The following is a 24131-nucleotide window of genomic DNA, read 5'->3' on the forward strand; positions in this document are numbered from 1 at the left end:
AGGCTCCAGCGGGTGACTTTTCCGCTAATTCGTTCCAGGAGCCAGGGCCTGAGTTAAACCCTAACAGCGTTTTTCCCGCTTCGTTTTTCTTTAGTGGGGGAATCTAAAGGGTATCCGAGACAGGGTACTTCCGGTAGTAACTGTCACCTTTGCCCTCGTCAGGCGACATTTCGCGTGCGTGTCAAAGGGCTGTCTTTCCTGTCAGACAGCACTGGAACCGCGTAATATCCGAATGGGAAAGGCAGCCCAACGTGTATCGAGCTAAAGCAATAAGGGAAAAGTAGCCGAAAGCACTCCGAGAAGACGACTGCAGTTCTGTGGACTGCGCGGCACGCGTGGGCCCAGAGCCTGTCCCAGCGAAGTAACAGCTGCCATGCCGACGGCGGGAGCGCCGGCCGCGCTCTCCCTGCGCATGCGCAGCGAGCTGTCCTCCTGGTGGCCGGGAGGCCCAGAGGCGGAGAAAGGGGGTGCGCATGCGCGCCGCTGCTCCAGCGCATCCGGGCTGGAGCTCGCCCGCCCCCTCCCCCGCCCGAAGCCGCCGAAGCGCCTCGGTGGGTTGCAGCTCTCAGCGCTGCTCGGCGCTAGACCCCACCCGGCCCGCGCAGGCCAAGCACACCTGGCCCTGTGCGGCTGCCCTCCCGCAGCATTGCACGGCCGACCCTCGCCCGCCCGCTGCCACCGTCTGCTGGACTGGCTGGGACTGGCTCGGCGCAGGGCACTGCTCCTCGGTGCATTGCTGCTCGGGCGCCGCAGCCCGCAGCCGCCTACCTCCCCCGGCCGTGCCCCTCCCGCGTGGAGCCGGCTGTCGGTCGGCGCCCACTGCCCGGCGGCAGCGGCTGAGCCAGGCAGCGCCGCGGCGGCCGAGCGCGCTCGCGCGTAGGGCCCTCTGGCCTTCCTTACCTAGGGCAGCCCGCGCCCCGGTTCGAGGGAGCGGTCCTTACCGAGACCCGCCCGGCCCGGCGGTGCAATGAGCTTCTTCGGCTTCGGGCAGAGCGTGGAGGTGGAAATCCTTCTGAACGATGCGGAGAGTAGGAAGCGGGCCGAGCACAAGACGGAGGACGGGAAGAAGGAGAAATATTTCCTCTTCTACGACGGGGAGACTGTCTCCGGGAAGGTGAGCCTTGCCCTCAAGAACCCCAACAAGCGGCTGGAGCACCAGGGCATCAAAATCGAGTTCATCGGGCAGATCGGTGAGTCGACCCCGGGGACCCCGTCCCCCAGCGCCGGCAGCCGGCCGGGGAGCAGGGTGATTCAGGGCCCAGCTCCGGCGAGGCCTGTCACAGTCGCTTGTCAACTGCAGTCTGAGGCCTGGGGTTCAGCTACAAGTCCCGCCCGTGGGCGACTCCCCCTGCGTTACTGTCCTCCTGCCAAAAGTGACAGCGCGCTGCCAGGGAGATGGGGACGGCGAGGGCGGGAGGAAGCACCCTGCTGTGCCTCGTGGGATGGGTGCCTTGCCTGTGGATTCTCCCCATTGTCTCCAGCGTGCACTTGGCTTTGCTTCTTGTCCCCAGGATTTCTGAGTGAGGTGCTCTGGCCGTAGCCTGCAGGTGGGTTTGTTAGGGGGAGACCGCTCTGCCAATACTGGCTTTCCCATCGCCCGTCATCTGCAACTGCCAGACGCAAAGTGAGGCTGGTCCACCGAGCCCCACTTCCCGGCGCCCCCACCAACCCGTTTTTCTCTTTAGATGTGTTGTATGAGAGCTAACCAGTTCTCTCTCACCTCACCTCGGCCCTGAGCTACCTATGCTTGTGCGTGTTTCCAGAAAGAAGACCCGTAATCTTCAGTCTACATCTGACTACCTAGCTGCGTTTCTTAGACTTCTTTATTAGAATGCGAGTTTTCAGTTACCACATTTTCTCTTTAAAGACAAAGAAACGGTGTTTCCAAAAACCACAAGTGATCAGAGTTTCTCAATGCTTTAAACATGATTATTAGTCATTAGAACTAGACAGCGCCAGGCACAGTGGCTAATGCCTGCAATCCCAGCATTTTGGGAGGCTGGAGTGGGAGGATTGCTTGAGGCCAGGAGTTGGAGACCAGCCTGGGCAATATAGCAAGACCTGTCTCTACCCCCCAAAAATTTTCCTAGTTAGCTGGGCTTGGTGGTGCATACCTGTAGTCCTAGCTCCTCGGGTGGCTAAGATGGGAGGATTGCTTGAAACCGGGAGTTCCAGGCAGCAGTGAGCTGTGATGACAGCACAGCACTCCAGCCTGGGTGACAACCAGCAAGACCCTGTCTCAAAAAAATAAACAAATAAGAACTAGACAGTAAAAGGCAGTAATAGTAAAGTGATTTGGGGAGCTCCCAGTCAAGACTGGGTTGTCTCCAATTTTAAGCCTTATTTAGACTCTTGTGTATTATTAAAATGCGTGGGTACTTTTAAAATAAGTGTTTCTGTGGTTAGGTTAGGAGTAGAATCACAGTAAATACTCTGTGAGCTACACAGCTCTGGTAGAGAATCCATACCTAGACCACATGCTGCATGCATAACTCTGTTCTTAGAGACTTCCTTGGGGAATCTTTGTTAAACTCTCTCTCATATCCTGAGAGTTGAGCAAATAATTTGCCCTCTCCTTTTCAGAGTCAGGAAACACTGAGACACAGGTAGGGGAAACCCTGGGAAAAGGAGGCCTTGTGGCCTGGCTCTTGGGTTCACTGCTCAGCCTCAAGCATTTTGCCTCTGGTATTTAAGAACATGAAATCAGGTTGAAGACTGACTGATCCTATAGGAAGCTCTTTGTTGTTACTTTAAAGCCAGAATATGAAAGACCTGTTAGTGTACCAGAAAAGGGGCTGAAGAGTGAGTTCCATGCCTGCTGCTTTCCTACTTCTGGGTTCAGTGGTGGGGTAGATGGCAGGGTTCCTCAGTAGCAGCACTGTGATGTCTGGCGTCGTTTGGCACATTGTCCTAGATGTTTAGCAGCATTCCTAGCCTCTACTGAGCAGACAACCGTAGCATCCCCCACTCGTGACCACAGAAATGTCTTGAGATATTGCTATATATTCCCTGGAGGGTAAAATCATCTCTAATAAAGAACCCTGGGATAAACAGGATGAGTCCAAAGCATATTATGCTAAGCATAGTAACTAGTGGAGAAATCCTTGCCTACTGAGAAAGGGTATTTTTTAGTGGCAGTTTTAAAGTTATTGCATTGATTCTTTGGCTCCATAATAATAGTGTTGGCCGGGCGCGGTGGCTCAAGCCTGTAATCCCAGCACTTTGGGAGGCCGAGACGGGCGGATCACGAGGTCAGGAGATCGTAGACCATCCTGGCTAACACGGTGAAACCCCGTCTCTACTAAAAAAAAAAAACAAAAACAAAAACAAAAACTAGCCGGGCAAGGTGGCGGGCGCCTGTAGTCCCAGCTCCTCGGGAGGCTGAGGCAGGAGAATGGCGTAAACCCGGGAGGTGGAGCTTGCAGTGAGCTGAGATCCGGCCACGGCACTCCAGTCCGGGCGACAGAGTGACAGAGTGAGACTCCGCCTCAAAAAAAAAAAAATAATAATAATAGTGTTGACAGGCATGTTTAATCTGTGTCTACGCCATCACTCCCAGGTGGTGGTACCTTGCCAGTATGTGAAAGATAATCCAGAATGTCTTCTGCCCCAGACAGTGTGAAATGAGCTGTTCTACGAATGGTGTCCAGGCCTTCCTCCGGTCTAAATGAAAGGGAGTTGAAGAAGCTGCTTGCTGTGCCTGCCCCACCTGATTTCTTGTCTAACTCCTTACTCCCGAGACATCCATCATCCCTGCTGAATTTTCTCAGAACCTTTTGTTGCTTCCACTGGTAACTCTTCCTGGGCCCTTGGGCACCCTGGGTTGAGGTGACCATGAGACTTTGGGGGAATTTAGCCACTCTCTGGGCCTCAGCTTTCTCAGCTATCAAGCAAGGAAAATAAAATCACTTGATGAGAATGTTGGACATGCCAGGGGATCATGCATGACCCTTGTAGAGGGTTCCTTTATAAAATTATGGTAGTTGATGTAGTAAAATGTTTCCATTTCACAAATTGAGTTATCACTCACTGGCTTGCTGCTCTTCCTCCTATACCTGTTTTATCTGAATAAGATCGCCCTGTCTACTGATAGGGAGTGCATGTTTCAACCCTTTGCCTTAAATCTCTTACTTTGACCACATGGGCCAGTCTCAGTTGGTGTTGTAGATGGAACCAATCCCAGCTTTGTGCTAAAGTATATTGTTCACGCACAATTATCCATGGTTACATAAGGGCATGGAAATAGAATAACACAGAATGATGGACAATATGTTTCTTCTTAGTTGGCTTTGGAATGTATTTCTTGATCAAGAACAAGGCATTAGAATAACCTTTGTAGTTCTATTTGATGTAAAAGGGAGTTTGTGTTCCTAAATGCACACATTGACAGGGAGTAAAGATGTACCAATCTATTTGGAAGCACAGAGTGACTTTTCTTAGGCTCTTATATTCCTCCTATTTAATCTTCCTGGTTCCCCGAAAGAAGCATGTTGTGAAGTATTTGTGTCGTACACCTATGTCAGTCATTGTGAACTGAACTTGGGGCACCAGAGCAAGGCCAGTGAGTGAGTTTGCTGAAGTTGCGGTTATGTGGTTTTCTCCTTCATTGCATTCTTTGATTATGTGCGAAATGGGTGGAACTTCGGTCTGTTCTGAGGTCTGGCTGACGGGGTGGCATATGGCAGTAATCAGGTTGATAGCACTGAGCTCTGTCCCTCTTCCTTGTTGATTTGGAGGCAGGCAGGCAGAGGTGTCACTTTTATCCTGTCACTTGCTGTGGCAGTCTCATCTGTACCGATGACTTATTTTCTTTATTTTTTATTTAAAATAATTTTTGAGACACGGTCTCACTCCATCACCCAAGCTAGAGTACAGTGCCATGATCACGGCTCACTGCAGCCTCAACCTCCTGGGCTCAAGCAATCCTCCCATCTCTGCCTCCCAAGTAGCTGAGACTACAGGTGCATGCCACCACACCCAGCTAATTTTTTAAATTTTATGTAGAGACAGGGTCTTTCGTTATTGCCCAGGCTGGTCTGGAACTCAAGCAATCCTCCTGCCTTGGCCTCCCAGAGTGCTGGGATTACATACACTGTGCTCAGCCCCATGAATTATATTCTGATGACTCCCAGACTGTTTCTTTGTCCTGACCCGACCTCTCTTCCGAGTTTCACACGTCTTTACAGCTGTCTGCTAGACATGTCCACTGGGATACCCCACAGGTGTCTCAGAAACACATGCAAACACAGACCCCTCTCTCTGCCTCTGCCCCAGCCACAGCCCCACTACTTCTCCTTTTCTCCCATTTCGGCCTATGTCGCCTGGGATCATTTAGCCTCAGAAATCTAGAAGTCATTTTGAAGTCTTGGCTTCTCCCCCCACACGTGCAGTTGGCTGCTAAGTTTTGACCTTCTCTGCTAGCTCTGCAGTATATCTCAAACCAGCGGTCTCCTCTCTATTCTCAATGCCACTGCCTTTTATTTTCTGTATGTAGCAGCTTCCTAACTGGTCTTCCTGCCTTTGTCTTCCTCCCCTTTCGGGTCATTTTCTGTGAGGATGAAGTTTCTTAAAGGCAGTTCTGTCATTGTCAGTCCTTAAAATTCTTCTTGCCTCCCTATTGGTTAATGGGGGAAAGTATATCCAAATCCCTCCTGCTCTGGCCCTGCCTCTCTTTCCAGTCTTGTCTCCCCCTAGCCCTTCACTCCCACCACTTGTAGGTTCTAGAAACTATCCTTTTCTTCTAGAATCTTGGTATTTTCCCTTTGTATAGTAACATCTTTCTGCAAGATATAACCTTCCACGCAAGCTCTTACTCCTGCAAAGCCTAGCTAACATCACATCCATCAGAAAGTCTTCTCTGACTTCCCCAGGCTGACTTAAGTGCTTCCTCCACTGTTCTTCCAGAGGCCTCGTTAATACCTCTTTTCAAGCAGGGTATGACAAGGTTGCGACTTCTTTTTCAACTTGTCTGTCTTGCTTACTAATTTCTGAGCACCTGAGATCCAGGGACTGCCTTTAGCCCATCGTTAGTGCAGTGGCTAGCACGTAGAAGCTGCCTAGTAAATATTTGCCGAATGGATATATTGGTCAGATCTAAGAATTTACAGAAACTATTCTTTGTTTTTTGTTTTTTTTCCCTCATCTCCTCCCAGATAAGCAAGAGTTATTTTAATGAAAAAAAGACAGAATTCAGGTTTGCTTTGGTGGTTGAGCGGCTGAGCTTCCTGCCTTGATTACGGAGGAGGCACTGATGAGCAACATGTAGCTGTCCATCAAGGCCACTCAGAACTCGGTGACTCACCAGCTGGCGTGTCCCCACTGGGGCTGCATCCTCACTGGGGGAACAGGGATAAGGAAGCCAATGTCAGTTTACCTGCCTTTACATCTTTCTTTCCGCACACTCTCCTGTGCCAAGTTGAAACTGATTTCCCCTTGTATGTAAGAACGTGGTTGTCAGACCTCTGGTCCATTTGGTCCTGCATCACTGCTCAGATGCGGCAGTTTGAACATTGCCCCCTGAGACTGTAAGACCTTATTTATTCCCTTATGCGGTGGACGTTTTTCTGTAATCCTCTGCAAGTTGTTGAGCCACACTGGGATGCTTCCTGTGCCTAGGACACTTCTCCAGTGGCTTGGTCTGTGTTCTCACAGTGCCAGCAAACTTGGTGAGGGCATCTCTCGGGTCAGGCCCATGGGATAGAAAGGTCTAAGACCTAGTCACCCTAATGGCCCACGGTTTTAGAAAGATGCAGTAGTCTGTGAAGATGGCTGCAAGGAAAAGCTGTAATTGTGAGAAGAAGAGACCACTGTTGAGCTGGAATCCTTTGGGGAGCACCGGTGAAGGTTAGAAAGCAGACCTGGGCCGCCTTGGAGACTAATGGGGTTAAATAAACCAAACGTATTTAGAAGGTCAGACATGGCGGAGGAGGGCAGACAGGAACATCCCTGTACTCCAAAGCCAACAGACATCATCTGGATTTTGTTTTTTTTAAGGTTTTAATAAGCCCATTAATACCAATCAAGCCTATACTTTAAAAAACTCCAGGGGCTTTCTGTGTTTTAATTCATTGGCCCTTGAAACACTAAGTAAAAGGCACATTAAGATGAGATGGATTGATTCTGGCCTCCTTAACAAGCTGCTGGTGGGACTGGAGCAGAGCTGTGCCTGGCAATGTGTGGGCCGCCCAGAGGTGCCAGTGCTTGCAGGTTTCACAGGGTTGGCAGACAGCAGTAGGGTGTGGCAAGCACGAATCCTGACAGTGACCAGCCAGCAGACAGTGGCTGGGAGGGTCAGATGGAGAGAAGGCTCTTTGGAGGGCTTTTTTTTTTGAGATAGAATCTTGCTCTGTCGCCCAGGCTAGAGTGCAGTGGCGCATTCTCAGCTCACTGCAACCTCCGCCTCCCAGATTCAAGCGATTCTCCTGCCTCAACCTCCTGAGTAGCTGGGATTACAGACGCCCATCCCCGCGTCTGGCTAATTTGTGTATTTTTAGTAGTGACAGGGTTTCACCATCTTGGCCAGGCTGGTCTCAATCCTGACCTCATTATCCACCTGCCTTGGCCTCCCAAAGTGCTGGGATTACAGGCATGAGCCACTACGCCTGGTCTTTGGAGGTCTTTTTACGCTTTGCTGACTTAGGTTTCTTCCAAAACTGCACGAGGCCTAGACTAAACATGGCCTCAGCCAAGCAGCAAAGCTCAGGGCAGCTGTCATGAGTTACCTGTGATGCAAAGCTGGCTCCGTTTCCTTCCAGAATGGCAAATTCACTTCTCAACTGTTGGTGGCAAGTTTCACCATGAAAACATCCTGAGTACAGAAGTTATTTCCTCCTGTTGGACTGAGAGGGAAACCAAAGACAGGATAGTTATCTTAACCAAAAACTTACTCAGTTCCTACTTCTAGCCCGACACGTCTGATCTCTGAGGACTGCTGGTTGGGAAGAATGAAAGATGACTTGTGGTTGCTTCTGTGGGATGGAATAGAGGCTATTTACAGTCTCTTCAGGGCCCAGACCTCTTGTGAGAACAGCCTTGGATATTTGATTTAATTTATGCAAGAGGAAACCAAACTTTCTGGCAAATAGGAAGCACTGCTGTGTCTGCCCCTTTGCCGCACAGTGTTTGCAGAAGTATTGCAGATGGCTTATAAAGGACAGATTTAAAAGGCTGGGCCAGCCCTGCTCTGACTGCACACTGACCACTCTTCCATGACATTCGATGTCAGAGCTGATATGAAGGTGTGTCCAGGAGGAAGGGCCCTAGGGAGAACATGATGCTATGCAGGGAATGACTTCTCCTGCTCCGGGTCCCCTGCAGGGGCCGGGGGAACCTTCTGCACTGTTGCCGGGCTCCACGATGCTGGCAGCCTGAGTGCTCTCTATGCCTTCTCTGTTTTGTTTATTTCTGATGTTGCCTTTGGGCTATGTGATCACATTTGTGTATTTTTCCATCCTTTCCTTCTCCGCTTCCTCTTGACTCTGGACCATTGATTCTGGACATTGGGACCTTGCTCTGCCTGCTTCTGTCCCCTGAAACTATGGCCAGAATCTAGTACTTAGAAACTGAGATACCAGGTTCCCAAGTCAAGGTTTCGGTTTCCACGTGGAAGCCAACACCATCAACCAGGACTCATGCAGCCACAGTGAGCAGGGGAGTCCCTGTCCCTGGGGCTGGCCGCGGCTCCGCTTCTACCTGTTGTGCACTTCCGACTTTTACTGGGGGGCACAATTACTGGATTGCTCACTTTCCACCCATAGTTTGGAACTGCCATCTCCTACTCTGATGCCTTGTGGATTATCACTCACTAACCAGAATGCTGCCTACTATTGAAACCACGAGTGTTTGGAAGGGAAGGTCATTGTTTGTAATAAAAGACTGTGGCTGATTGTAGTTACACGGGAAGTCAGCCACAAGCCACAGCCACACAATACATTGTGAATTCATACAGAATTGTCATCACTAGTGTGGGATCCCACAGACTCCAATCTATGGATTTGCCTCATCCTCCCCAAGCAGCAAACAACAGAGGCAGTGAGTGTGCTCTGCCTGCTCTGTGTTCCCGATTCATCTGCCCTGCTGCAAGTTGCAGTCGAGCGTGGGACTTGAACACAGAATCCTTGAGGGGTGGCGGCTTGAACTGTAATGTGGCCATGCGTAGCCACAGTCAATATTAAGAGCTTACCTGGGCCGGGCACGGTAGCTCACGCCTATAATCCCAGCACTTTGGGAGGCCAAGGCAGGCAGATCACGAGGTGAGGAGAACGAGACCATCCTGGCTAACACGGTGAAAGCCCGTCTTACTAAAAATACAGAAAAATTAGCTGGACCTGGTGGTGTGTCAGCTGAGACTGACTCCAGGCCAGTCAGTCTCAGCTACTCGGGAGGCTGAGGCAGGAGAATTGCTTGAACCCAGGAGGCGGAGGTTGCAGTGAGTCGAGATCACGCTACTGCACTCCAGCCTGGGTGACAGAGCGAGACTCTGTCTCAAAAAACAAACAAAACAAAGCTCACTTCTGCAGGGCCAGGTTCTAGGAAGCACCAGGGAGCTGGGGATGTGGGCCTTACCTTTAAAGGGCCTGTAGTCCAAAGTGGGAGTGGGGGAGACCATGTATATAGCAAAACTTAAATAGAATATAAGCAAACATAAAATAAGATAGGACAAATGGGTGGCATGAACTTATCATCGACAAATCCCAGAACTAGTTCCTAAAGAGGATAAATTGAGTGCAATGCTTCTCAAAGTGTGGTAGCAGCAGTCCTGGGGAGCTTATTAGAAATGTCAGTTCTCAGGCCCCACCCCAGACCCCTGAATCAGAAGCACTAGGGTGGGGCCCAGCGATCCGTGTGCTAACCAGCCCTCTCAGTGGCTCTGGTGCACACTGAAGTTTGACACTCCCTGATTTCAGTGGAGGGAATAACATGAAAATGCCCATGTTCGATTGGCCACATGCCTGCCTTTTGGAGTAATAACAGCAGCTAGTAATGATGTTTCTGGGTGTTTGCTGTGTACTAGATACTGTTCTAAGTCTTTTACCTGTATCACCCCTGCTACTTCACACAGAGCCTTGTGAAGTAGGTTGTGTCATGACCACATTATACCAGCTGATAGAAATAGACGCAGTCTAGAAGGAGACCTGCTCTAGTCTCAGCTCTGCACCAACTCTGCGACTCCAGACCAGTCGGTTAACCATGTACCTGGGTTTCCATCATTTTCAATTGGGGTGAGAAGACCTGTCTTAGCTGTCTCAGAAGATTTTTATTATAAGGATGATATGATTAAATAGCTATGTCCTTTCAGAAGCTGGAAGTGTTAAATGCTGTTTAAAGAAGCGTGGCATTTCTTATATTGGCTCCCATGACTTGTCCCTTATTAAAGATGGTGTCCAGGTGTCTTGGAGCAGGATTATTTTGGGTTCCTTTTCTGCCACAGGATTTCACTATGTAAGACAGAAGAGCCTTTGGAGAAGAAGGAGGGAGTGAAAGAGCAGAGGTCAAGGAAACAAAGCTAGAAGCGGTCTGTTCTACAGGGAGATCCTTCCGAAAAGCGATGCCTCCAACCCAGAGCCCCCTTACTTAGCCCGGCGTAGCTCAGGGTCTGATAAAGAAGGGCATTGCTCTCTCTCACCAGAACTCTACTACGATCGCGGGAACCACCATGAATTTGTGTCCCTGGTGAAGGACCTGGCCCGGCCTGGAGAGATCACCCAGTCGCAGGCCTTCGACTTTGAATTTACCCACGTGGAGAAGCCGTATGAGTCCTACACGGGGCAGAATGTGAAGCTACGGTAAGTTATGTCTGCTGGTTCCCCACTGTGCCCTAGAACCTGCCCCATGTGGACGAGGACCTGTGGCTGTTCCTTCACAGGGATCCTGAGGAGGAGGAGTATTGTGAGCTGTAGCGTGCTGGTAAACCATTAACCGTGGGCCTTCTAGGAGGAAAGTGCCCTAGTTTGTAGCATGTGTCAGTTTCTGTAGTGTAAGTAGCCCCACCGCGGCCAACTTCAAGCTGCCTACTGTTCCTAAAGGTAGAAGTAGGGGAGATGCGCTGTCACATCATCTGGAGACTCATGCCCTCAAGAGCAGAGAGTGTTGTAAAGGGCCGGAAAATAGAAAGTGATGAGATTTTAGCATGTCTTACCTTTGTTTTTAATAGGACTCATTTAATTGTGAGTTTACATAATTTAAATTTAAATAATTGCTGTGTTTAACAGCCAGCTCATAAAATCTCTGAAAGTTCAACAGTCAGCCAGCCCCAGCACACTCCTGCTGGCTGGGTGTCGGGAGATCCTCACCTGCTGTCCAGCTCTGCCACACAGCTGCCGTGTGATCTTGAGCTCTGTAACTCAGCTTTCTCACTTCAAAAGTGGGTAATAGATTTAGATTCTCATTCTAGATGTCCTCTTCTTTTGGGGGTGATAAGACAATAAAATTCTTAAAATGTTGACACATAGGTACATGGATTGTTTTTACTGTTACAGTGTTGGAAACTCTGAGAATAGGGACTGATGCCGAGGTCTCTTGGGTGAAAAAAATCCACAGCAGATATAGACTGTTAGGTGTAACCGTGAGGTTATGTGATGCTACTGGAATAAAGCAGTCTCCCCTGTCGCTCTGAGCACCTGATTCCAGGTCTTGATACCATCTCATAAGATCAGCTTGTTTCCTCACCCGAGGACCTGAGTTTAGGATGGTACACACCACAGCAAGATCTTTAACTTCTTTTCTTTCTCTATCCTCCCTTCTTGCATCAGAAGAGTAAAGGCTCTTTTTCAATCTTTGCAGAGGTGGTGGCTCGCGCCTGTAATCCTGGCACTTTGGCCAGGAATTCGACACCAGCCTGGGCAACATATTGAGACCCCATCTCTATCAGACAAAAATTTTTTTAAATTTTTTTAAAAGAAAAACGTCTTTGCAGAGGGATGTAAGGCTGACATTACACCCAGTAAAGACAGGGTTTCATAATTGCACCCAGAGAATGCAGCAACAGCGAGGATTGTCTAGTCATCATTTAAGTTTGACCAAGGGATTTATTATTTACTTTTTTTTTTCTTTTGCAGTCGATTTGTCTTAAGTGTTTGTACGGCAGAAAGAAAGGTGTTGAAAACAGTACAGTGGTGCCTTGAAAAATTAAACAGAATTACCACATGATCTAGCAATTCCACTTTTGGATCCACTTCTGGATCCAAAAAATGGAAAACAAGATCTCGAACGGATGTTTGTACACCCATATTCACAGCAGCATTATTCACAACCACCAAAAGGTAGAAACAACCCAAATGTCCCTCAGTGGGTGAATGGGTAAAGGAAATGTGTTTCGTCCATGTGGTGGACTATTATACAGCCTTCAAAAGGAAGAACATTCTGTCCTATGCTACACCATGGGTGAACCAAAAGGACATTATGCTATGGAAACAAGCCAGTCACAAAAGGACAAATACCGTCTGATTCTATGTCTATGAGGTACCCAGAGCAGTCAAATTCATAGAGACCGAAAGTAGAAAGGTCGAGGCCCAGGGCTGAGGGGAGGAGGAAATGGGGGTTGGTGTTTAATGAGTGGAGTTTCAGGGGTGGAAGGTGGAAAAGTTCTGGAGACCGATGGTGATGTTTGCACAACAATATGAATATCGTTAATGCCACTGAACTAATTAAAAGTTGTTAAAGTGGTAAATGTTATGTTATGTGTATTTTGCCACAATCCAATAGAAGTGTTGACGTCCAAATCATGTGAAGACTTTAGGATTCATGTTGTGAAAGAGAGGAGATGAAGATGGGAAAATTAGTTGAGGACGGTTTAAAGATGTAACTTCCAGATGAAAAGCTTTTTCTTATTACACAGGCAGAGGGAAAACATGAAGAGATTATTGCGGACTTCTTTTTTGTCTTTAGGCAGGGAAAAGCTTATTTTGGAAGGTTAGAGTCCATATATAGCATTTGGTGGATGGGAAAAGTCTAGAGACAAAACTCTCAGAAGGCTATTGTGAGGTCCTCAGAGGAGGATTTTGGTGGCTGTAATGGGAACAGAGAGACAGTGAGGAATGTGATAGGCACCAGCAGAGATTACCAGTGAGTGGAGGCATGCAGAGGGAGACAGAGGGCTATCAGGAGGAGGAAATGATCTGGAGATAGGGTGATTCATCCAGCTCTAGAGGGCAGGCTGAAGTACTGGCAACACAGAGAAAGCATAAAAGTTGACCAGACAATTGGAAGTGCAAACCTGGCACTAAGGACAGAGGGGACACTTAGAAATGTGCGTTCAGGACTGATCCGCTCCGAGGTCATAACTGATATGTTTTTGAAGAAAGGGAGCGCAGGGAGAGGAGAACCAGGACACACTGGGGGGTGGCAGGAGAAGGAGAGGGGGTGCATCAGGGCAGCGCCCCTGCGGAACCACGGGAAGACTGTTTCCGGCAAGGCATTTCCCGGGACCCAGAATCAAGGGCTGCTGGATTTGGCCCCTGGGAGGCCATGGGTTACTGACTTGAGGCGAGTGGTTTCTGTTGGGTGGTGGAGACAGAAGCAAGGGGTTAGGAGGAGTGGTTCGTGGAGAAGCCTCAGCCACTGGTGCAGAACCTGCCTTGTGACAGTTGTCTCTGAAGAAAGGAAGGGGAAGTATGGTAGGTCAAGAGGGTAAGGCCTGGAGAGGGTTCTTGGGATTGGTGACTTTGGAAACCAATTTTTTCAATCAGCTCAGAGGATAAAACCTTTAGCTAGAGGGAGATTGATGATCTTGGGGAAACCAGAATATGTAGAAGGATCCAGATGCTGGACCAAGGCTTCCACATTAGAAAATCATGTGGGAAGCTTCTCAAAATGCGAATGCCTGTGTCCCTTTCCAGGGCAATCACATATCAGGTGTGACCAGGCAACAGGATTCGTCAAGCTCTCCTTTCCAGATTTCACTGTGCATCCATATGGAGGGGTCTTGTGACGGTGTGGGGAGGAGAGGTCTTGAGAGGGAGAGGTGCTGTTGGAGAGAGGGTGAGTGAAGACGCACAGACATGTTTAGGCCGTAAGTGAGGAACAAAGCAGAGAAAGGAGCACATTGTAAGCTTTGACTGGGAAGGCCTTCATATTCTTAGTGGAGTAAAAGTCAGTCTTCCCAGACAGCGGGATGGGGAGTCTCGGGAGCCTGAGCAGTTAGAGGAGGGCTAGGGACAGATGTCTTAGGCAGTGTGATGGAGGGTACTGAGGTGAACCGAAAGGATCCCCAAGAAGCAGCCAGTGCCACACAGCGGATAGTAGCCGAAATGTGTAGTTGGTCTGGTTAGGATATCTTTATAACTTTATCTGGTAATGCTTGACAGGTGGTGGGGATTATCTAAGTTTTATTTAAAAGAAAATACAATTTATTACATTACATTAGATTAGATTAAAATAATGTTTTATGGAGAAGGAAATACAATTAAAGAGCTCCTCCTCGTTGAGTGTTAGCACAGGTGCTGGGAATGACAGTGCTGCACTGGCGGGCCGCAGAGGGCAGCTTGTTAAACCCTTCAGGACTGCGTCTCTGTCTTCTCTCTCATCCCCTCCACAGCAACGTCCTCCCCCAGGATCCTAGGTTCAACCAGAGACTTGTTATCCAACAGACCAGGTCCTCTCTGCTTCTATTGCATATAAAGTTTGCTCTTCTGGAAGGCCCTTTTCTCCCTCCACACAGCACCAGATCACACATCTCAATTAGCCCTCTCCATGTGTTCCCATCTCTCTGTTTGCCCATCTGCCCTCTGTGAACTGTGAGCTTCCCATCAGACTGTATCTTATTCATCCTGTGCTTAGCCCAGTGCTTAGCTCAATCAATGTTTGCGGAATGAATAGCTGACTTAATTTCTCTCTTTCCTAGTCCCCTCTTTTAATTTAAAAAAGGTTTATTGGGACACTTTACAAAGGTTTATTGATTGAATATTGTTCAGTGAACAAACAGGCAAAGATAAAAGTACAAGACAGACTCCTTTGCCCCCAAAACCAGGAGTTAGATGATGAAATAAAACCTGTACACAAACACATGGTCAGTAGTGGTAAGGGCCATGAAAGGCCCAAGAATAGCCAGCGATTGGGGTACAAGGCAGAGAAATCACTTTCCCTTACAGCAAGATTCTTGACCTGGGGACATGGGCTCCATAAAGGGATTTGGGGGAAGGGTCTTTGAACTCCCTAGAATTGTGGTTGAAAAGTTCTCTGTAGAGGTACATATGTGTGGCTTTCCCTGGAAGAGGGTCTGTAACTTCTTAAAGGGATACAAAGCCCTCAAGGGTTAAGAACCTTTGTACAGGCTTCTCTCAAGTGGGCCAATTTGGTACCTATATCAGGTAGTATCTGGAGAATGGGAGTGTTTATTCCTGACAGTTCCGTCTCCTACAGCTATTTCCTTCGAGCTACCATCAGCCGCCGCCTCAATGATGTTGTCAAAGAGATGGACATTGTAGTTCACACACTCAGCACATACCCGGAGCTGAACTCTTCCATCAAGATGGAGGTTGGGATCGAGGACTGTCTGCACATTGAATTTGAGTACAATAAATCCAAGTAAGTGTCTCAGTGCCAAGGTTGTGAAATGATTAAGGAGGTTAAGATGGGACTTGATCCAAATGCAAACTGATGGCACTCCGTGACTCAACTGCTTGGTGGTGGCATGCGGTGGGGGAAGACTGGGGGGGCAATCCAGTGAGTGTATATGGCAGGCTGGCTGCAGCTAGACCAACCACAACGTAAACACTTCATTTACCTAAACTAAACTATATTCAACTAAGGTGGTGTATTTAAGTCAAACATACTGTGATGCCTCTCAAAGTCAAGCTAAACTAACTTGAGGTTATTTGTTTTGGAATTCTAGCTTCAGCTATTTCCTGCTACTGATAAGAACAATTCAGAATACCATTCCATTATCATGTGTTCCCTCCATCTATGTCTTCAGAAATCAAAGCGAGGAAACCAAAGTTTGGCCATGATTTGCTGCTTCCTCCCTGAACTAAAATGGATTGTAGCAAAGAATATTGGATTTTTTTTTTTCAAGATGGGGTCTTGCTTTGTCACCCAGCCTGGGGTGCAGTGGCACAGTCATGGCTTACTGCAGCCTTGACCTCCTGGACTCATGCATTTCTCCCACCTCCGCCCTTACAAGTAGCTAGGAGCACAGACATGCACCACCACACCCAGCTAATTTGTGTCCGTGTGTGTGTGTGTGTAGATCTAAGGTTTTGTAATGTTTCCCAGGCTGGTCTTGAACTACTGAACTCAAGTGATCTGCCTGCCTTGGCTTCCCAAAGTGCTGGGACTACAGGCATGAGCCATCATGCCCAGCCCTGATGTATTTTTTATAAAGGTCTTAAAATAACTTTATTTTAACTGTAAAGTTGGGAAGATGTAAATCTTGTAAACTGTGTTTACTGTTAAAACATCAAAATAATTGGTTGTAAATAAATCACAAAACTTTCTGACAGCGTATTTCAAAAGCATCTTTCTTTTTTTTTTTTTTTTTTTTTTGAGACGGAGTCTTGCTCTGCCGCCCAGGCTGGAGTGCAGTGGCCGGATCTCAGCTCACTGCAAGCTCCGCCTCCCGGGCCCGCCATTCTCCTGTCTCAGCCTCCCAAGTAGCTGGGACTACAGGCGCCCGCCTCGTCGCCCGGCTAGTTTTTTGTATTTTTTAGTAGAGACAGGGTTTCACCGTATTAGCCAGGAGGGTCTCGATCTCCTGACCTCGTGATCCGCCCGTCTCGGCCTCCCAAAGTGCTGGGATTACAGGCTTGAGCCACCGCACCCGGCCAGCATCTTTCTTTTGAATAGGATATTCCTGAAAATGTTTGGAACTCAAATATCCAAAAGTAAAAAGGGTATTCTATTCACAGAGAGCTATAAAAAAAAGCCACAAAGTCGCCAGGCGCGGTGGCTCACGCCTACAATCCCAGCACTTTGGGAGGCCGAGGCGGGCGGATCACGAGGTCAGGAGATTGAGACCATCCTGGCTAACATGGTGAAACCCCGTCTCTACTAAAAAAATACAAAAAAAATTAGCCGGGCGTGGCGGGCGCCTGTAGTCCCAGGTACTCGGGAGGCTGAGGCAGGAGAATGGCATGAACCCGGGAGGCAGAGCTCGCAGTGAGCCGAGATGGCACCACTGCACTCCAGCCTGGGTGACAGAACGAGACTCCATCTCAAACAAAACACAACAAAAGCCACAAAGTTTCTAAGTAGGATTTTCATTGTGGCATCCCCTGGATCCACTGTCATCCGGAGGCTGGGAGCAGTGGGAGCTGCACCAGGTGGCTCACGTTTGAAGGGTCAGGAACAGAACTTTTTTTTTTTTTTTTTTGAGATGGAGTCTTGCTCTGTCGCCCAGGCTGGAGTGCAGTGGCCAGATCTCAGCTCACTGCAAGCTCCGCCTCCCTGGTTCACGCCATTCTCCTGCCTCAGCCTCCTGAGTAGCTGGGACTACAGGCGCCGCCACCTCGCCCGGCTAGTTTTTTGTATTTTTTAGTAGAGATGGGGTTTCACCGTGTTAGCCAGGATGGTCTCGATCTCCTGACCTCATGATCCGCCCGTCTCGGCCTCCCAAAGTGCTGGGATTACAGACTTGAGCCACCGCGCCCGGCCGAGGAACAGAACTTTTTAAAACTAGGAACATACGTGGTTCTTGGAACAGGGTTGAAGGAATGGTGTTTTTTTCTCCCCTGGCAGGCCTGGCACCTAGAGGGCCCCAGGAAAATGACCAGTGTGACCCAGAATTGGCTCTACCTGGCCTAAGCCCACCAGTGAACAGAGAGTGGGGCAAGTACGCTGACCTGGGCCTGGCATGGGAACAGGCTCTTCCCCTTTCTCCTCACAGCCTCAGGCCTCTGTGGTTCTGCCCAGAAAGGGGCCATCCCAAGTGCCTACCCACTCCTGCCCTGGCCACCTGGTGAAGGCAGAGGCCGGCAGCTGTGCCACCTGTAGGAGCTCAAAGCAGCCACTGGTCAGCAGTGCAGGCCAGACCAAAGCTGGTGTGGAAAAGGTGCTCTAGAGGCAGGAACAGGACGCTTCCAGACCACACCTCTCCTCACACCGCGGGCTGCTCTGTGTGAAGTGCCTGATTTCTGTGTCAGAGAATTCCGGACTCGGAACCAGGTCCTGTTCTGCCACTAAGAAGTTGGGCTGAGGTTAGCAGGTGCTAACATTTTCTACCTCGGCTTCTCATCTGTAAAAGGATGGAGGGGCTTGGACCAGGTCAGTGGGTTTCAAACACACAAAGTGTGAGGTGGCAGAGGAGCCGGGTCCTTAGACCCTCTGGCCTTCCACTTTTCTTCCATCCACAAGCAGCGTTTTTGTTGTTTTTTTAACTCTCCCTGCTCATACCTGGAGCAGCTTTTGCTTCCATATAACATTTAGAATGAAGGAGTGTGTGATTTGTAGGAGTTTGAGAACATCTCGAATCCATGGTCTGTAAGCATCGCCTGTAAGATGGCACAGGTGTTCTCCTGCTCCTTTTGCAAACTTGCTGAGGCTGTTTCCTCAGGTGTCTGCAATCTTCCTGTAGGCTGTGCACAGAAGGGTGGTGTGAAACAGTGGGGAACACTCCAGCCTGGGGACTAGGAGTCCTGGGTTTACCACCTTTCTCTGCCCCCTACTGACATCCTGGTTATCCAAGAGAACATGATCTCTTTTCTTCCAACTTCTTTTCTTCACCTGTAATATAAGGAGGCTGAATTCTGATGTCTATGCCAGCATTCTTATCCTGTCAGCTGAGCATCAGGTTTTGAGATTTTATTCTCTCTCTCTCTCATGCCTGATACAGGCTGTGCACATGTAGACTATTGACTGACCCAAAGAGAAAAGCTTGAGGGTCAGGAAGTGTTACCCAATGTGGTTCACTTTGTAACAGCTCACAAGGCCAGGCCAGCGGAGCCCAGAAAGCAGGTGCTGATGCTGAGAGTAATTTGCTCTTCTTGCTCTACTGCTGCTGCCTGGCCTGTCGGCCTAGAGCAGACAGAACTGTGTGCTTTGAGCCATCCAGGCCCAGTTCCCAAAAGACATTGTGTGGAGATCAGAGGAAGGAAGAGACTGGTCCCTGCACTTGCGGGACTAGTCTCTCATACATTAGGATATCTTTCAAAAACACAAATATAAAAGGTACTAAAGCAGCTGCTGCATGCTGGGAAGATAGAGCAGATGAACAAACATGAATGGGTACCATGCCGGAGAGACGTCCTTTGCGTGGGATGTGGAAGGGAGAGAAGCTACTTTAATCCAAGTAAAGACCACACTGGGAACCCGTTCAGCTACAGCCGTGTGGGCAGTGATGGGTGAGCGTGTCCTGCAACTGGACCTTTAACCAGCACGCTTGGCCGTGGCGTGTGCACTCTGCTGAAACAGAAAGGTCCGGCCACAGTACCAACATCTTCCTGTCCTTTCTGTTCCCCAGATACCACTTGAAAGATGTCATTGTAGGGAAGATATACTTCCTGCTGGTGAGAATCAAAATCAAGCACATGGAGATAGACATCATCAAGCGAGAAACGACAGGTACAGGCCCCAACGTGTACCACGAGAACGACACGATCGCCAAGTACGAGATCATGGACGGGGCACCAGTGCGAGGTGAGACTCTAAGCCCAGGCCTCGGCCACCACAGCTTTTCTCCCATGTCCTGCACAGAATTCTGGAGGGGCTTGGGGGATTACACTGTCGAAGTAAGATGTCCTCTTAACCTGTAACTTACTAATCTCCCAGTTTACACCGTGGGTGCCAATAAGGAAGAAAAGGAAGGCTGAGTATGTGGAACTTCAGGCTACTATCCCATCTTCACCCTGAAAAGTTCCGCTTAGACTTGGATAATATACTGGGCTTGTACTTAAGATTGAACCTCAAGCGTCGCTTTGAAAAGTCCAGGTTGAGCAGATGTGGTTTGAACAGGTTTCTACCTCTTCCTGTTGACATTCTGGCATTCTCTGCCGCTCGGGAGCAAGGGACGCCTGCACAGCAGCCGTCTGTGACTTGGTTCTAGCACCGATTTATTCTCTGAATTCACTTGTCAGGTAGAAAGAGCATTACTAGATACTTCAGCCAACACCACCAGGTGCCCAAATAGCCCTGGAACTTGCTGGAAGCATCCTCTCCCAGTCCCAGGGAGCTAACGTTACATCTGGGATAGTGGAGCTGGAAGCCCTTTGTCATCTGGGGACCATGATTATCTGGAAGAAGCAATCATCTACATTCTTCATTGCCTCTTTAGCCACTCTTCAGGAATGGTGAAGACTGTCTTCATTTGAAGTGCGTGGTGCTTCCAGGGTTTTATTTGGCTTATTCCATTTACTCCCACAGGCTGTTCTATGTGGAAGGAGGAGTGCCACAGATTTAGCTGCCTGCAGCTCTGGGGACACTCGGGTGTTACCGTGCCAGGCCCTTGGAGGGCTGGGACCAAGCTCTCCTGACACTCTCTGATGTCCCATTTTGTCACTGGCTGTGCAAATAGAGCCAGCTGTCATTTTTCCTGTACAAATGAAATGGGTCACTGAGAAGCCATGTAAAACAGCAGATAATTATAAGATGGCTTATATTTAGCTTTAGACCACATTATAGGTTTGGCCTTTCTTGGTAGAATTACTGCCCTAATTTTGTTGCACTGATACTAGAAAAGGCCTGATGTTAGAGCTGAAAGGGATCTATAGTATCATGCCGTCCAATTCTCTAATTTCCCCATGAGAAAACGAAGGTCCAGAGGAAGCAGCAGACTTAACTCACAAATCAGAAAAGCAGTTCATGCAGAACTGAGGCCATAGTGAGGACTGTCTGCTTTCCAGACCACCATACCACCCTGCCAGTCCACACAAGAGGGAGGATGTATTTTGGGGGGGTGTACACTGAGGATGGAGAAAGATGGCATCAGAACTGCAGGGTGAAATGGTGACTTGACTTTGACAGCTGCCTCTTGAAAACCCAAAAACTAAACATACTGCATGTAATCAAAAAATGCTTATACTAGTAATACCCCTGTGCTGTTCCCACTCAGTTGCTCTCTGTTTTGGAGGAGACATAAGAAGCTGCAACATGACCTGGAGTGAAATTGGAAAGTCACATTTGTTTCAGCCACCTGCTGGGCAGCAGAGCGAGTGCACCTTCCCAGAAGGCAGAAGTGCGCCTGTGCTGCACTCCAGTGGCCTCTCTGCAGTGGTCAGAGTGACCTGGCATAAGGGAGAGTGCGTCACCTTGCCCACTGTGCTGACTCCTGCCTTCCTCCTACAGGAGAGTCCATCCCGATCCGGCTCTTCCTGGCAGGGTATGAGCTCACGCCCACCATGCGGGACATCAACAAGAAGTTCTCTGTGCGCTATTACCTCAACCTGGTGCTGATAGACGAGGAGGAGCGGCGCTACTTCAAGCAGCAGGTGAGGGCCAGGCTCCTCCTCCAGGCCCCGATGCCCTTGGGACAGAACAGGAGGCTGCCTTTCCTATGGAAGGTCAGGCTCCATTTTTGCCAAGAGGTGGGAACATCAGGTCGCCCACAATTGCACCACAAGAATGAGGATCCCCACTTGGCATTAGAGTCTGCTTCCTCGGGCCTGCTCCTGCGGCCACCTGTCCTTTTGGCGCACACCAGAGGCGCTGGCAGCTGCTGCCTTTGGTGAGAGAAGCAGAGGAGGTCCTTACCCAAGATTCCCCAGGACAAAGTTGGGAGCCTCTGGAAACCTGTCCCCATGCCTCCCTCTCAGGTGTCACACTGCCCCCTTTCAATTCTGCAGGAAGTGGTGTTGTGGCGGAAGGGTGACATCGTACGGAAGAGCATGTCCCACCAGGCGGCCATCGCCTCACAGCGCTTCGAGGGCACCACCTCCCTGGGTGATGTGCGGACCCCCAGCCAGCTGTCTGACAACAACTGCAGGCAGTAGGCCCCCAGGGCCAAGAAGATGCTGGGCATCCACCCAGCACCCCCATCTACCAACACCAGCGGCTGGGGGCGGGGGCGGACCTTGTGAGGCTCAGTTGACCCGTTACTTGCAACCTGAAAACAAATCATGTTTTTGACTTAAATTCTTTTTTCTGGAGAACCCAAGGGGCTTGGGGTGGGAAGCAGTGTCTCCTTGGGATTCTGTGGCCGACGTGGGATAGGAGAGGTAGCATCCTGGAAGCCAGCCTCTCTGGGGAACATGAGCCCCCTTCCTCGCGGGGCTGCCTCGCGTCTGAGAGGAGGGAGAGCAGAGAGCACGCATCCTGGGCTCCTGGCTCTCCGAGCTTCCTGATCCAGGATCTGAGCATGTCCCTGGGATTCTGAGCTGCCCACAGGGCCCTGGGTGGTCACATCTTGTACTCCCCTCTGCTGTCCCTGAGGAAGTGGCAGGAGTTGGGCCAGCCCCCACTAAATGGCAGGGGGAAGACTCATGATTGGGAACCTACCTCTTTGGGAATCTTGGATGTGGTGATCTGAAGTTCCCACAGGCCACCTCCTTCTGGCCACTCACTGCTGGGACCCAGGCACCTCCCTTCTCCATCCTCTCTGGATTGTCAGTCATGTCCTGGAACAGAAGCCTGTGGAATGGCCTTGGGAACAGAGAAGCCCTGGGGTCAGTGTCGTGCATGGATGGCGGCAGTGTTGAACCCAGGAGGCTGAACCCAGCCACCAAGGAAGATCAGTGCATGGCAACTGCCTGCCTTCACGTCGCTCCACTCGGTAACCCCAAGGTCTGGGTTGTTCTAGGTATTACTCCATGTGCCCCAACAAGCCCTTAACAAAAGGGCCTGTTTCCCTTAAGAAGCAATCCCAGGAAGGGGCCTTGATCCCTCCGCCTTGCTGAGAGTGAACCCTCATCTCTCCTCACCCTCCATTTCATTTCTGGGAATTGAGGTTTAGTTTCGAACCGTTGGCAAGGCTGTTCTTACTAATGCCCAAGCCCCTTTACCCCTCTCCCTATAGGTTACACAGGGGAGACCAGGGCCTCGGCAGAAGACTGCTGCCGCACTTCCAAATCATTCTGCTTGCCAAATAGGTCATCTTCAGCAGTTGACTGACCCAAGTTTAGGACCGTTGGTATTGTGTGTTTAAAAAAACACATATAAAACTCTTGCGAGTATTCTTGTTATGCCAGAGAGGAAGGCACCTCTCCCTCTATGGCTCTGCGCTGGGGCCTATGGTAGCAAAGTTGTTTAGTGTCCTTTTTCTGCCTCCCCTGGAAACGACAGGCATTACTCTCCTATTGGCCTCCCTTCCCTTTATAGAAAGACCAAGCAGGCCCCACTGGCCAATAGGTACAGTGTTTGGCTGTCAGAGTTCTCAGTCATTTGGAAAGTTTAGGAGTTGGTTCCTGTGTCACCTTGCAGTTAGTGCGGGAAAGGAAGACTGTTTTCCTGAGATCGGTGCAGTCTCAGGCCTTTGGCAGGGCTCATGGATCAGAGCTGAGACTGGAGGGAGAGGCATTTGGGGTAGCCTGGGAGGGTGACTGGGGGCAGCAGAACCAAGGCAGGCAAGGTTGTTTCCCCCATGCTGGGTCCCGTGTTCAGGTGCGACGCACAATCCTCATGGGAACAGGACCACCCAGGCGCTGCCCTTGATGATCAAGGTTGGGGCTTAAGTGGATGAGGGAGGCAGGTTCTGGGTTCCTTGCCTTTTCAGAGCATGATGTCAGGCTCTGTATGCCTCCTTTTCCTAGCTGATACTCTGACTAGAAGCATTTGTCAATTCCTTTGCCTCCCAACTGACAACACACGTTCATTTTCCAACCTTCCTAACATCTTAAACCTTTCTTCTGGGAGAACTAGAAGGTAGAATTTGCTTTGATTCTCTCAGGCGCTGTGCACAAGCCAGGTCTTCTGTTTTCTCTTACTCTACCCACAGTCTTGCCTTCTCTATCCAACTGTGAAAGTGAGGGGAGGCTCCTGTCCCCTTCTCTTAAGGTCCCCAAACCTGGGAGTGCATAGGTACTAAATCAAGCAGTGCAACTTGTAATTAAGCAGCTGCAGTGTTTACATGTTTCTTAATGTGTCATCTTTTCAATGGCTGTATTTTAAAAGAAGAACATTTGTTTTAATGGTCTTTCTGATTAAAGGAAGCGCGCCTGTGGCTTTGGAGGCCCACGGTCCACCAAGTTCTGTGGTCTCTTCCGTCTTACACGGTCCCATCTCTGACACTTGGGGAAAGACAAATCCCCGCCCTGATTTCCCTACATAGTGCC

General features: G+C 49.6%; 2 protein-coding genes across 2 annotated transcripts in view; one reads left to right on the top strand and one right to left on the bottom strand.

Moving 5' to 3' along the window:
• The window catches only part of NCAPD3 (non-SMC condensin II complex subunit D3), a 70906-nt gene extending 69826 nt beyond the window's left edge, over nucleotides 1-1080 (bottom strand). Inside the window, 1 exon segment of the mRNA XM_033208130.1 lies at nucleotides 942-1080. The gene's annotated coding sequence lies outside the window, so the exon portion shown is untranslated.
• VPS26B (VPS26, retromer complex component B) lies at nucleotides 466-24042 on the top strand. Its single transcript, XM_033208135.1, has 6 exons — nucleotides 466-1190; nucleotides 10628-10784; nucleotides 15358-15522; nucleotides 19391-19566; nucleotides 21211-21353; nucleotides 21708-24042. Exons 1-6 carry the CDS (start codon nucleotides 968-970, stop codon nucleotides 21852-21854), a joined length of 1011 nt encoding a protein of 336 aa, XP_033064026.1. The 5' UTR covers nucleotides 466-967; the 3' UTR covers nucleotides 21855-24042.
• Nucleotides 24043-24131: the final 89 nt, after the last annotated feature.

This window comes from Trachypithecus francoisi, unplaced genomic scaffold (genome assembly GCF_009764315.1).
Source record: "Trachypithecus francoisi isolate TF-2019V2 unplaced genomic scaffold, Tfra_2.0 Lachesis_group8, whole genome shotgun sequence".
NCBI classification, from domain to species: Eukaryota; Metazoa; Chordata; class Mammalia; order Primates; family Cercopithecidae; genus Trachypithecus; species Trachypithecus francoisi.

Coding starts and splice junctions, on each gene's coding strand:
- VPS26B (XM_033208135.1), top strand. CDS start 968: ATGAGCTTCTTCGGCTTCGGGCAGAGCGTGGAGGTGGAAATCCTTCTG. Junction 1,191..10,627: donor CGAGTTCATCGGGCAGATCG/GTGAGTCGACCC, acceptor CTCTCTCACCAG/AACTCTACTACGATCGCGGG. Junction 21,354..21,707: donor GGCGCTACTTCAAGCAGCAG/GTGAGGGCCAGG, acceptor TCAATTCTGCAG/GAAGTGGTGTTGTGGCGGAA.